The sequence below is a fragment of the Dipodomys ordii genome, unplaced genomic scaffold (assembly GCF_000151885.1).
Source record: "Dipodomys ordii isolate 6190 unplaced genomic scaffold, Dord_2.0 Scaffold143, whole genome shotgun sequence".
Lineage (NCBI taxonomy): Eukaryota > Metazoa > Chordata > Mammalia > Rodentia > Heteromyidae > Dipodomys > Dipodomys ordii.
This window is the reverse complement of record NW_012267359.1, coordinates 2,358,936-2,373,244: the sequence shown is the minus strand read 5'-3', so window position 1 is coordinate 2,373,244 and position 14,309 is coordinate 2,358,936. Positions and strand designations below refer to the sequence as shown.

The following is a 14,309-nucleotide window of genomic DNA, read 5'->3' as shown; positions in this document are numbered from 1 at the left end:
CCTCATACATGCAAGGCAAGCGCTCTACCACTGAGCCACCTTCCCAGCCCACCAGCTTAAATTTGTAATGCAATTCAAGGATAGCAAGGTAAGACTACTAGACCTAGAGTTCCAACATTTGAGGCTTGACTTCCTGGTTTTGACCTTGGCCAAGTCAGCTGACCTCCCAGCACCTCTGTCACCTCATAGGATGAGCTGAGAATTGAAAACAACATTTGTATATAAGAATAAACTAACTCAGGCTAGGAATGTGGCTTAATGGTAGAGTGCTTGCCTAGCATGCATGAAGCCCTGGGTTCAATTCCTCAGTACCACATACACAGAAAAAGCTGGAAGTAGTATTGTGGCTCAAGTGATAGAGTGTTGGGCTTGAGCACAAGAAAGCTTAGGGACAGCACCCAGGCCCTGAGTTCAAGCCCCATAACCACCACCACCACCAACAACAACAACCAAAGGATAAATTAACTCTAGCCAAGCATAGTAGTACCTATCTATAGTTTAAATAGTTGTGCGGAAGAGATAGGAAAATCACAATCTGAGGACAGGACAGGCAAAAATGGGAGACCTTATCTGAAACACTCAAACAGCAAAGGTTCTAGGAGCATGCCTACAGGGGTAGAGTGCTGGATGAGCAAGTGCAGGGCCCAAAGTTCAGATCCCAGGACTGCTAGCTATATATATCAACCAACCAACTCATCCGCTCTTGCTAGTTTTTATGTGTGTGTTTTTAAACTGCACAAAAATTACCCAGCATATACAGTAATCATACAATATTTACATGTATACGGTAGAACTTAAATTATCAAGGTATTTTCTGCAACTCTCTCCCCCTGGAAAACTTGGCCCGGATGTTCATTGAGTTTCCCTAACGTTCTATCAATTTAATGCAATAATTTCTTAAACGAAGCTGACACGGAGCCAGATGGCCAGGAGGTTGGCCGTGTTGGTGTGGGAGGCCTGAGGAGGGAGCCCAAGGAGGCTGTGGGAGACAGTACCCGCCACCCCCTTCATGCTATCTGCCCAGCCATTCCCCCACCCTGTGCCAGGACTGAGTTAAGGGGCAACATAAGTGTCTTCTGCTTCTCACTCTGGACCTCCTCTTCTAGTCTATCTCCTGGGCCAGTCCTGACATTCTTGGTTTCCTGGGCTCAGTGAAATGACACCCACTTGTCACTGCATGTTTGATACCCCCAAATAGCTTACATCACCAGTTGTATTGTGGGATTGATCACACATGAAGATCACATGTGTGATCTTCCTGAGCTCGTTTCTCTTCCATTGCGCCGTGTGTTCATCCTCACGCCTGCACCACAGTCTCGGCTCCTGTAGCTTGAAGTAAGTTTTGCGGTTAGGCAATGTGAGTCCTCCAGCTTTATTTTTCTTATTCAAGATGTTTTTTGTGTTTGGGACCCCTTTCATTTCCATATGAATCTCAGGAGCCATCTGCCAATTTCTACAATGAAAGCAGCTGGGCTTTTAATGGGCATCACACTGAATCAGAAATCAACTCGGTGGCTATTGCTGCGACAGTATTAAGTTTTCAGCCCAGGAAAGACTTGCATTTCATTTCTTCTTTCAGACAATGTTTTCAGGTTCTTAACAAACAAGTTTTAACCCTCTTTTGCTGAGCTTACTCCTTTGAGTATCGCATTCTTTTTGTTATTATTTCAGTGCAATTGCAACTAGCGTTGTTTGTCTCCATTTCACTTTCAGATCGTGGGCTGCCAGTGTAGAGAAAGACAATTGATTGTTGCATATTGATCACACGTGGCGCAGCCTTGCAGAACCCGGTGTGTTCCACACCCTCACCTTAGCCAAGTTCTCTGTGAACAGTCTCCATCCATAGAGGTAGTTTTAACACCTTGGGAGGCATTCCTCCTCTGGGGCCTTGCCCTGCCCGCTCTGGTTTATCTGCAGGTAGGAGGTGGTGGGAAAGATGAAGAAGCCAGGGCCCACACCCCCTTGTGTTGTGTGGTATGAGCTGGGCACTCTGTCCCCCTAGGAGGGGGGACAGAGCATACCACTCCTTTGGTGGCTTTTAATGGCTGAAGTAAGGGAATGAAGGAGCCAATGAGACCAGCCGGCAGCACCGCCCAGCTCCCCAGCCTGCACACAGGTTTCCTGCTATTTGAGCTGGAGTCTGCAAGGGTCAGGTCACATGGTGGGGGAAGGGGAAGCAGATGAGAGATGAAATAGAGGAGAGCAGTTTCCCTCTCCCCCTTTCCTCCCTCCCCCCATCCCAGCACCTTCAGACACCAGCTATGGTGGAAGGGCTGTGGAAACTGCTCAGAAAGACAGTGGGCTTTAGGGCCAGTTTTTTTCTTTTCTTTTTTTGCTTCATTGGACCAGAACTGGGTCTTGAATTCAGGGCCTTGTGCTCTCACTTGGCTTTTCTGCTCAAGGCTGGAGCTGTACCACTTTGACCCACAGCTCCACTTCCAACTTTTTGCTGCTTCATTGGAGAGAAATGTTGTGGACTTTCCTGCCTGGACTGGCTTTGGACCTCAGATCTCAGCCTCCTGAGTAGCTAGGATTACAGCTGTGAGCCACCAGTGCCCGGCCTGTTTTCTTACCTATCTTGTTGTTCTCCTGTTTGCCATGGCCTAAGCCATGTCTCATCTGTGTGGCTTATACCCGTGGCTGCCCCTGACATCCGTGGCACTGTCTCCTGGCCCTCTGCTGTCCTGTCACAACTGTCACCCCCTGCTAGGTTTCCAGGGTCCTGCTCCACATTCAGTAAGGCCAGATCTTGTCCACACAGCCCTGTACGGAGCCCAGAATGTGCTCGGGGGTCAACGTCCACTGTGAAAGCCGGGTGCCAGATTGCATGGGGCTACAAAAGCTGTGAAGGAATGCTTCCAGCAGCTTCCACCAGAAGTCTCAGCCGATTTACCCAGGTGTGCTGCACACGTGAGCCCCACGGACAAAGCCACCTGTCCACACTGCCGGACTGTCCGTGTGCAGTGCAAGGCCCCTTCCATGCCCGCCGCCTCATGTGTGCTATAAGCACATCCTGGTGTTCTGAGATTTTGAGTAAAATGCCATCCAGTCAGTAGACACCTGCCTTAACTCATTGCGAAAAGAACCCAACTCTAGTGTGCATGGCCCCTGCTGACGGGCTGACCATAGATGGACCCAAGCCCCATGGACTTTCCTGCCCAGCCCAGAAGGGGAGACCGCTGGGAACCTTGCCGAGGGAGCCTGGTGATTACCATGGAGCGCCAGGCATGGGTGGCAAGGGGCGAGGGGGCATGACCAGAGGCTATAGCCGGCCAGAGGTGCTCACGTAGCTTGGCATTTCATAGATTTGAAGTGAGACTCCTGGGTTCTTCACCCCGCCCTGCAGGCAGCAGTGGGGGCTGGGAGGGCAGTGCACTCACAGAGGGACTTGGGGGAGATGCTTCCTCTGCAGGTCCTGGGGCGAGGCAGCAGAGATGGGGGGAGGGGGCGGGTGGCTATGGCATGCTTTAGGCTTTCAAGGAATCTGGGTCTCCAGGCAGGGCCTGGCTCAGTGGCCCTGGCACTGGGGTGATCCCCCGTGGAGTGGGAGTGGCCACAGCTGAGCTGAGGATCAAGGGAACATTCCAGAAGGCGCCTTCCAGGCTGAGTGGAAATTACTGGCGTATGCTGGGAACAGGGAGTGACTGGGTGTGGCCGCAGTGAGCGGTGAACCAGAACAGGAGGCTGGTCCCTCGGTAGGACCAGCTCCCCACAGCCAGGGGCACCCCCATGGCACCCCGTCCTTGCCGTGTCTCCCAGCTGGCTCTGTGGGATGGGGACAGTATGTGGCCCACATGGGCGCGGGAAGGAGCCGCCATGTCTAACCTGGGACTTTGCCTTCAGGCCTTCTCCAGCCTCTTGGGAGGAGCTGCCAGGCCAGGCTGTGGCTGGCACTGGGCAGAGCAGGGCGGGACAGGGACGAGGAATGAGGGACAGTCCTGAGGTGGCTTCCTGGTTGTCTGTGCAGAGCTCGGTGGGAGGCCTGTCTGGGAGGAGGCCATGGCAGGGCTGTCACCTCTGGGAGCTGTGGGGGCCCTGTCTCACGCCCCGCCCCACCCCATCCCGGCTGGAGGCTCTGGGGGCCTCAGGGTATCTGTGGAGCTGGGGGGCTAGCTTGGCCAGGACTTCCTGAGTATTGAGAAAGGCCCCCATCAATACCAAGGCTGGTCCTGGGGCCTGGGCTGAGGGTCAGGCCCCAGGATCCTCCGATCCTTCCAGAAAGTTTTGACCATCTCAAGAGGCCAGAGGACCTCATGTGGCAGAAACTCAGCCCACACAGAGAGCCAAGTGTCAGCGTCTGAGAAACCTCACTGCCCGCCTGCTGTGAGCCAGCTCTGCTCACCAGGCCAACCCCATACCATGGGATGGGACTTGAACTTGTAAAAGGGCAAGGGGGAAAGACCTTTCCTGGGACTATTGTCACGAAGAACTACCAACTAGGTCACTCAGACATCAGAACTGCTTGTCCCCAGTCCTGGAATGCCAGCAGCGAGGTATGGGCACGGCTGGTACCCCCTGGGGACCCAGAAAGCTCCTGGCCCACGCCATGGGTACTGCCTCTGGTGGCCTCTGGCTGGCTGGCTTCCCCTTTAGGGTTATAAAGTCATGTTGTACAGGACCCACAGAAGCGACTTTCCCCTAGCCTGATTGCCTTCAGTGATCGTTTCTACATAATGTCACCTTCTCAGTTACTGGGTCACGACTGCAATACTGTGTCGTTGGGGAAGAAGGCCAGCCTACCACAAGGTCCCCCTGGGGCCGTTCATAAAAGCACCACCCAGAGCCCCAAGCCCAGATGGGAGTGAGAGGGGCCGGGCCAGGGCCCCTAGACCCCATCCTTTGCCACTGGTGGGAGCTACCCTCTGGTCCTTAATCCGAGTCCCTGACCAGCCATGAGCTGGGTAGATCAGCCTTGTAGTGGACTTCAGGATCCTGGGGCGCACTGCACACATCCCAGCAGCCCCTCCGATGTCTCACACCTGCAAGTGTGGGAATGAGGCACCATTGAAGTAGCATCAGGAAGACGGTTCTCAGGATTTGCAATAGCGTCTGGGGAAAAAAATAAAAGGATGGGGGACATATTAGTAGAAGAAAGCTCAATTCCAATTTTTATGTACGATTTTATTTCAAATACAGACCTTAAAGGGCTTTATTGAGATAGTTCAGTCATATAAAGTCTGCAGTTCATTGGCTTTTTGTATACTTAACAAAGTTGTGCAACGCTCACCACAAACAACTGTAGGACGTTTTCATCACCTCAAAAGGAACCCTCATCACTCTTAGCTGGCATCCTCCAACCAGTCCACTACATTTCTGATGGAGCCTTGCCAGCCACGGGGCTGTGCCCACCCCTACCTCCTCCCACTTGCTTCCATTCAGTGGTGTGTAGGGGGGTGGGGGGGACAGGAGGCTATTTTGCTCTTTGACACAGGATCTCACTAGATCAGGCTGGCCTGGAACTCTCTATCTTCCCACCTCAGCCTCTCAAGGGTTGGGGTTACAGGTGTATGCTACCACACCCAGTTTCCAACTATATGTTTAAGTTAGGAAAAAAAAAAAGTGAAGAGCTGGGCACTGGTGGCTCACACCTGTAATCCTAGCTACTCAGGAGGCTGAGCTCTGAGGATCAAGGTTCAAAGCCAGCCCAGACAGAAAAGTTGGTGAGGCTTCTCTCCAATAAACCACCAGAAAACTGGAAATGGCGCTGTGGCTCAACTAGTGGAGTGCTCGCTAGCCTTGAGCTGAAGACAGTGCCCAGGCCCAGAGTTCAAGCCCCATGACTGACCAAAAAAAGAAAGTGAAGAGACCAGACAGTATGACTGGTTCCAGTTAACAGCAGATGTATGGTTTTAATTTTCTTCTCTAATTTTTTTTGTATTTTTCTATTATATAATGAGTAGAGGTCGCTTCATAATCAGGGAGGGGGATTTTATTTTAAAAATAAAGACGGCCCATGTCACCCGCTCCTCCACAGCTCCCCCTCCCTAATTAAGTGGCTCCTCTTGGGCCTTAGTGAGTGATGGGCTGCTGCCTCATCCTTTGCTTCTTTAATGGCATTGGAGCCAGCCAGCCTTGGGCTGTGTGCGGCAGGAGGAAGACAGTTCCTCGCCCCGAGCTGGTGTGGACTTGGGGTACCTCAGATGTGAAAGGTGACCCCTGCTCTTGGCGATTATGTTACACAGTTTAAATACAGTTGCAAGGTCATCCAGCCACTGGAAACTGTTGGGACGAGTGTCCACTGTTGGGGCAGGGCCACACCGGGGACCCAGCGCCACCTGGTCAGCTACCTAACAAGACACACAGGTCCTGGTCACTGTCCTAGACACCCCCCTTCCAGCAGTGGCCTTCTTACCTCCTGTGTCTCACAGCCCAGTCAACAGTATGTCCTCACTTCCATAGCTCCAGTGTGTGACCATGCTGCCTCCATCATGGGTTCTTCATGGATATGAGAAATGCCTAACATGCCCGTGTGTATGTCCTGCCTGCCCCCAATGGGGCCCCTTGGCTTTCATGAAATAATTCTTCCTCTTCTTTTAATAATTCCTCCTCCCTCCTTCCCTCTCTCCCTCCCTCCCTCCCTCCTTTTCCTCCTCCTCTTCTTTCTCTTTTTCTTTTTGCCAGTCCTGGGGCTTGAACTCAGGGCCTGGGCACTGTCCCTGAGCCTTGTTGTGCTCAAGGCTAGCATTCTACCACTTGAACCATAGCACTACTTCTGGCTTTTTCTGTGTATGTGGTACAGAGGAATCAAACCCAGGGCTTCGTGCATGCTAGGCAAGCACTCTGCCACTAAGCTACATTCCCAGCCCTTCTTCTGCTTTCTTCTCTCTTCTTCATCTTTTTCATCTTTGTGCCGTTACTGGGACTTGAACTCGGGACCTCGCAGCTTGGCTTTTTTGCCAAGGTTTATGAGTCCCCATTTGAGCCACATGCCCAATTCTGGCTTTCTGGTGGTTAATTGGAAATAAGAGTCTCTTATGTCTGCCTTTTTCTCTTATGAGACCAAAAGCATTTTCCTTCTTGGCAGTCAACAACTTTTTCATCATGGATAACTTTGAACCACAATCCTCAGAACTCAGCTTCCTGAGTAGCAAAGATTATAGATGTGAGCCACTATTGCCCAGCTGCTTCATGAAATTCTTAAGCCGATCTCAGAACCCTCAGATTGAAGCACTTTGCTCTGGGCGTGAGCTTCGGTTCTCACCTGGCCACCCTGGCCAACTGCTCGAGAGGGCGGTGCTCCTGGCCAGTGGTCACGGCCGGGGTGCAGTGCCTGGCTAACACACAGACTCCCCCGCGGGTGCTGAGCTGGTGGGGTGGCACTACCGGCTCCACCCACTGTCTCCTCTTCCTGAGCCTGCAGACGGGTGGGAGGCGCCCACGAGGAGACCCGGGCTCGCTTTGCTGTGGGATTCACTCGCTACCTAATGACTTTTAAATTACCCCTTGACAAACGCTGAGTGCCTGGTTTTTCTTTTCTCTCTTGCAGATTGATGCACTAAGTAAAAGAAGCAAAGAGGCGGAGGCAGCCTTCCTCAATGTCTACAAGAGACTGATTGATGTTCCAGGTAAGCTGGGCTCTGGCCAGCCTGCTGCCAGGGCACCATGTTCCCTCTGGCTTCCTTGAGCTGTCCAAGCCACCCCCACTCCCCTACCTGGAGCAGGGAAGAGGGGAAGCCTGGGAGAGCCCACAGCCTTTGCAAATATGGAAAGCCAGAGCATTCGTTCAAGGATGCTCTGCAAATACAGAAACCCCGGTCTCTACAATACAGCGTGTGGCAGGGAGCCGCCTCCTGCTGCTGAGGCCGCCTGCAGGGTGCAGGCACCAGTGGAGCACCTGCAGGAGCAATGGCCTTGGCACAAGTCTTTCAGTTAAGGGTAAAAGCTGATAGCAAACTCTGCCAACGAGGAGACTGTCTCCATTCCTCTCCCACTGTGGTTGGATATTTGCCCTGATGAGCGATCCAGAGATCCTGCCCTGGGCTTGTGAAGGGGTCACAGTGGTGTTCCTTCCCTCTTGGGATCTGTTTTCTTATCTGTGAAGTAGAAGGTTTCTGTGCTCTTAACTTTTTTGTCTCCTAAGGTGCTTATCCAGCTCTTGGTACTAAATTTTGGTCTTTTGATTTTTTCTTAAGAGTTTGTATGTGACTAGAGGTTTTCTGAACACTGAGAGAGGCTTCTCTAAGGTGAATGGATTCCGTTGTTTGGAGCTCAGGGTTCGTTGGTGCCTCTGGTAACAGCAGCTCGGTAGGTGGCGTTTGCCTTGTCTGATTTGCAAGGTAGTGTTTGGGAGTTTTCTCTCTGAACTGTGGCAGTCAGTCCACAGTGACTCAAGGCCTGGAGGATTCCTGGGAAGAGTGGAGCCTGGGCTTTGATCCCCGGAGTGTTTTCGTCTTCCAGAGCATTCATTCTTTCATGAGCCGGTTCTGTGGGTTCTATTCTGGAAGGTTCTGCTCTGTGAAGAGTCACCGTCTTTCCTTGCCTGGGCTGGCTTTGAACCTCAGTCCTCAGATCTCAACCTCCAGAGTAGCTAGGATTACAGGCGTGAGCCACTGGCACTCAGCATTGAAGTTCCTTCTTAAAAGGTCAGGTTGGTCTAGGGCTCTCCCCTAGTGGCACTTCTTAGCTGATTAACCATTAGACAGGTTATTAGTTATTAGTTAGTGTTGGTCATGGGACTTGAACTCAGGGCCTCAGTGCTGTCTGTGAGCTTCCCCCCCCCCCTTCTGCTCAAGGCTAGCACTCTACCACTTTGAGACACGGCTCCACTCCCAGGTTTTAGTTGGTTAATTGGAAATAAGAGTCTCATGGCCTTTCCTGCTCCAGCTGGCTTCAAACCATGATCCTCAGATCCCAGCCTCCTGAGTAGCTAGGATTGCAGGCATGAGCCACTGCAGCTGGCTTCTCCAATTTTTTTCTGTCTTAATTCCCACAGATCCCACAGAGGTAGTTTTTTTGCCATCCATATCCCTCTGCACCCGTGCGTACACGTCATTTTATAGAATTTTGATCTTGATTTGGGTATTTATTTACATCTGCCTTTTTCTCATATGAAACCAAAAACGTATTTACCTTCATAATTATCATTTGGGACTGGGACATCCAAAACCACTGTTTAACTAAGATGGTAGGAGTGGCTAAACCTGATGTTTCCTGTAATACCAAAGTCGAGGAGAATGTACCTCAGCCCTTGCTGCCTGACCCGCGTCTCCTACCAGTGTTTCTGCTGGGTAGGTGTGTGCAGGTACGCGAGCCGCAGCTGTGGCTGGAGCACTCTACCTGTGTTTGGGAGTCTGACAGTGGTCCAGATGAGGTAATCTTGTGGCCAGACTTACAGGAAGGGCCTGGTCAATAGCTGCACATTTACCAACCACCCCTGGCTGGGCAGGGCCAACTGGCGTCCCTGTCTGCGAGCCTCAGGCTTCAGAAGCACTCTGGTGTGTTGGGCTCTGGTTGAATAGTAACTGCTCACGTGATCTTGTAGCCCAAGGAAACCTGCTGGTCCACCCGACTCCAATCAGGAGCCTGGTGGTGAGCAGGACTCAGAAGGGGAGCCTACAAGGGGCTATGCCCGCCCACCTCACCTGTCTGGGAAGCTGCTGGCCTTCTTTGTTTGTTACACTAGAAATCTAACCCCAGGCCTTGTGCTTGCTATGCAAGCACTCTACTACTTGACCCACACTCCCTGACCTTGTGTTTATATTTTGTCTTTGAGATAGGGTCTTGCCAACTTTGCCCAGACTAGATTCAGAATTGAGATCCCCTTCCACCCCTCCTGTACTTTCCGGGATGAAAGGTGTGTGCCACCATGCCCGGTTTTGTTTTCTTTTTTCTTTTTTTGGGGGGTCCGGTCATGGGGTCTGAACTCTGGGCCTGGGCGCTGTCCCTCAGCTCTTCAGCTCAAGGCTAGCGCTCTACCACTTGAGCCACAGCACCACTTCCGGCTTTTTTCTTTTTGCTTATGTGGTGCTGAGGAATTGAACCCAGGGCCTCAGGCATGCAAGGCAAGCACTCTACCACTGAGCTACCTTCTCAGCCCTGTTTCCTTTTTTCTTGGCTGTTGGTCCCCCTGGATAGACTTCCTCAAGGGCAGAGCCTTGCCCTGTGCTCGGAGCCTGGCACACACATGCCAGGCCTCCTGCAGTTAGCCTGGGTATCCAGGATTGCCTCCCGGGCTCCCCTGGGGGGACCCGTGGGAACCTGCTTCTGCCGGTTTGCCTTCCTCCTGCATCCTCGCCTTAGTCAGTGGCCTGCTGGAGCACCAGTGGCCTATGCTGGGATAGAGGTCACACTGCCCATTTGCTCCAGAACATTGTGGATTTCACTTACTCTGCCCGGCTCCTGCAGCTACCCTGCAGCTCTGCTCCGGACTCAGGCCCAGGCTGGCTTCCCTCTCTCCGGCCTTCTCATTGCTCTCCTGCTCCCTGTGCAGCCCAGGCTGGCCTTGAGCCTCTGATCTCCTGCCTCAAATGCTGGGATTACAAATGGATGCCACCACACCTGCTCTCCCTCTGTGACGACTCGTTATAGGTTGGCTAATGACATTCTGATTGGCAGGTAGCTGCACAGGTGACAGTGGTCCCAGGTGTGTGGCTTACCCAGTGATGTCACCGTGGTCTTCACATGAGTGGACTTTGTGGCACATGCAGAGTCCAAAGCCCCATGTGGCCCAGTGTGCCCCAGCTGTGTCTCCCCCAGCTTGGCAGAGACGGAGACAGTTCAGTCTCCTCCTTCATGGTTTCCCTAGGATCACCCAGTCAGCAGGAGTGCCATGGAGATTTGCCAAATGACAGCATAAATGAGTGGATCAAATCATGTCTTCAACAGGTGGTCTGAGTTAGACCTCAGGTGTTCATTGTTCACAGGAAACCATGATCCCCAGGTTGGCCCCTCCCACGGAGGACAAGCATCCCGGGCCTGGGAGCTATAGACAGCTTGTCAGCTGCAAGGATGCATGTGCAGTGGTAGCTCTCTGAACTCCTGTTCTGATTTGGTGTCATCTAGAGATTCCCGTGGTTGCACGGTCTTCCTGTGGCACTCGGCGTCTGGGCCTTGTCCCTCCCGAGGACCTGCTCCAGACAGATGGGACTGTGACCAGCTAGGCGTGCTTGGTCCAACAGCTGTCAGGCTGGCATCTGGGTGAGGGCTCTCCCCGTCCTCCAGGCTGTCCCCCTCCGGCCTCTCTCTTGCATCTCACTTGTGCGCCCTACTCCTCCTCACTCTCCCAGATCCAGGGGCATTCTTTCAGAACTCCGTGTGAAAGAGCAGACCAGATACTCAAACACATGGTAGTGAAGATAGCCCCCATGCACCATGCGCACCGCTAGCCTGAGGCACACTCTTCATTCCTCAGTCAATTTGGAGAGCATTTCAGAGCCACTATCAGAAATGCCCTGCATCAACCCAGCCCTGCTCTTTTCCCAAACCTCATGCTCCTTACCTCTTATCACTGGGGGTGCCTGAGGAACCCCCTTCTCCCACTGCTGCTGTGTGTTGAGAACAGACCCTGCCTCCTCACACTTTCCCTGGGCCAGCCTTCCGAGATCCTCCTATCTCCACCTCCCACATGGCAGGGATTACAGGTATATGCTACCATGCCTGAACCTTGTCTTGGGTTTTAAGCAGGGACATGGCATGACCAGATCTGTGGATCAAAAGGGTCATCCTGACTACAGGTTAGACAAGGGATTAAAAAGGGGTCCAAGGTGGGGGAGGAAGGGCAGGATGGGGGGGCAGGAAGAAATAGGACACTTGGTTTGGGGCAGTTGAACTCTATTTAGGAGGAAGGATAGACTTAGTTGGAACGAAGAGGTAAAGGACTTTAAGAGATAGGTCAGATCTGCCTGGGCTCAGCTAAGTCTGCTCTTTTCTCATCTGAAAAAGAGTATTTGCTCACTAGGCTTCATTTGATTTAAAACACTAAAAAGAAGGCCAATGGAAATGTGGAGAAATGTCTAATTCTGCTGCTCCCTCGTGGAAGATGACGTGAGAATTCACAAGGAAACCATTCTACGTCCAGGTTTGGATGGCATCGCTGTCCACTTCACACTGGCAGTGTCCACAACCTGGTCCAGGTGCGGTTCGTGGGGCCACACTAGTGCTGACATGCCACACACTCCCCCGCAGCCCCAGGTCTGCACATCCCAAGGACAGCCCAGGACTCAGCCGGCCTCCTCCTGCCCCTCACATCCAGCGCAGTGCCGGGGTGCTGCACAGTCACAGCCTGGGCAGAGCAGCGGGGACCCTGCACAGTCCCACACCCCACGTCACCGTCTGTCCTGCAGCACAGCCCTCTGGAGAGCTGCAACTGCTCCAGGACTTCTGGCCCCTGGGAGCTGCCATTCTCCTGGGCTCAGAGCAAAGTTAGGGTGGAATGCATAATCTGCCAGCCATTAACCTCTCTGGGTGACTCCTCTCTTCTTGTTCTCAGAGTTTTGACAATGGGGATGTGTTTATTTCCCCACCAGGGAGGGGACAGCGTAAACCAATACAGTAATCATCTTGTGATCTAAGTTTCTGAATGGCTCTTATTAGTGCATGGCAGGTACCAGCCGAGTCACTTGACTATTTGCAAGAGACATAGATGTGTGTAAGACAGGACTGTGATATCTCTGTCCCAGAAACATCTCAGTAACAGTAGGGTTTTGTTTGGGGGGCAGGGATGGGTGGGTTGGGTGTGTGCCAGTACTGGCGCTTGAACTCAGGGCCTGGATGCTGTCCCTTTGCTTTTTGCTTAAGGCTGGTGCTCTGCCACTTGAACCACTGTTCTACTTTCAGCTTTTGGGCATCACGAAGATAAAAGTCTCCTAGACTTCCCTAACCAGGCTGGCTTTGAACCTGGATCTTTAGATCTCAGCCTCCTGAGTAGCTGGGATTACAGGCGTGAGCCACCAGCATCTAACAAGTCTTTCTTTTTTTGGTGGTTGGGGGGGAGGTTGGTTAAGGTGCTTGAACTTAGGGCCTGGACACTGTCCCTGAGCTCTTTGTTCCAAGGCTAGCACTCTACCACTTTGAGTCACAGTGCCACTTCCTGTTTTTTTGTGGTTAATTGGAGATTAGAGTCTCACGGACTTTTCCTGCCTGGGCTGGCTTCAAATTGCGATCCTCAGATCTCAGCCTTGTGAGTAGCTAGGATTACAGGTGCCCAGTTGCAGCAATCACTTTTAAGGAACGAGTTCTTAGGAGAAAAGGACACAGTTGGCAGCGCCACTGCCCTGCGTTGCTGCCACACAGCTTGCTGTCGCTCGGCTCGTGGGAAGAATTCTGGCTGCATGTGGCTGTGTGATTCCTGTGTGAGAATCCCGTTTGACTCCTGGCTCCCGTGCACTTTGCCTCCTCTAGACGCAAACCTTCACAGCCTAAAGCCATGCTGGAAGTGTGTGCTTTAAGTCTGATGTCTTAGGGAACGTTTTACTGCTGATGTGAAATGGTCACTAACTAAGGGAACATGGAGCTCGAACCCATGGTGATTTCCATGGGACACGGGCCCATGGTGTGGACATCCACGCCACAGGCCTGGAGACTGGCTAGCAGAGCCCCTGGTAGGCCATTATGTTTCCAGAACTCCAAGGCCTGGTTCAGGTTCAGAAAGCCCCTTCCCCTGGGGAGAGTCCCATCCTGGGAGCGCAGGAGGAGAGGGGGGCTCTCATCTTTTGGAGAAGTCTGTTTTAAGGGCACCATGAGAGTAGAGCAGCACTCCAGTCCCCTGCCTGTTACTTTCTGGCAGGGACTCACCACGAGCTAAAATTAGAAAATGCTGTCCTCTCGCTCTTCCTCTTCCCTGTCTGCCCCTGCTCGGCCTCCCGTTCAGACCTTCCAGTTCAGTTACAAAGCATGCTCCAGAACTGTGGGAATGTGGCTGCTCCAGCCTGGTCTCAGGGCACTCCAGTCCGTGTGTTCCAGGTCTCCTGGTGTTGGCATGCCAGACCTGGTGCCCCTGGGCCTCCAGGGAGTCCTGTGTGACTGCAGTGGCCGAGCAGGCGCCCGCACACACGCCCAGTATGCCCTCGTACAGTGTTTGCATTTAGTGTTAAGGATCAACCCAGACACCGAAACAGGGCACAAAGGGGACCAGGGCTGCGCCCCAAAGCAAAGGCCAGTGCGTTGCACACAGATGCGCAGCTGCCTCTGCCTCCCTGGGGCTTCTGGGCCTGGAGCAGATCCCCAGGTCTCAGGGAACAAGGGACAGTCCTGAGTGGCAGCTACTCCCTGCCTGGCCTCCCAGGGAATCGGAGACCAGGCTGTTTCTCCACCTGCCCTGACCAGATTAGCCAGCAGCCCCAGAACTGGTGGGGTGCACAGTTTGCTGGCTG

General features: G+C 52.8%; 1 protein-coding gene across 1 annotated transcript in view; it reads left to right on the top strand.

Annotated features, from left to right (window-relative positions):
* Cux1 (cut-like homeobox 1) overlaps nt 1–14,309 on the top strand; it is a 184,950-nt gene that overhangs the window by 79,202 nt on the left and 91,439 nt on the right. The window contains exon 5 of the mRNA XM_013031710.1: nt 7,487–7,565. Within this exon, the coding sequence (XP_012887164.1) occupies nt 7,487–7,565 (79 nt within the window). The remainder of the gene's footprint in view (nt 1–7,486; nt 7,566–14,309) is intronic.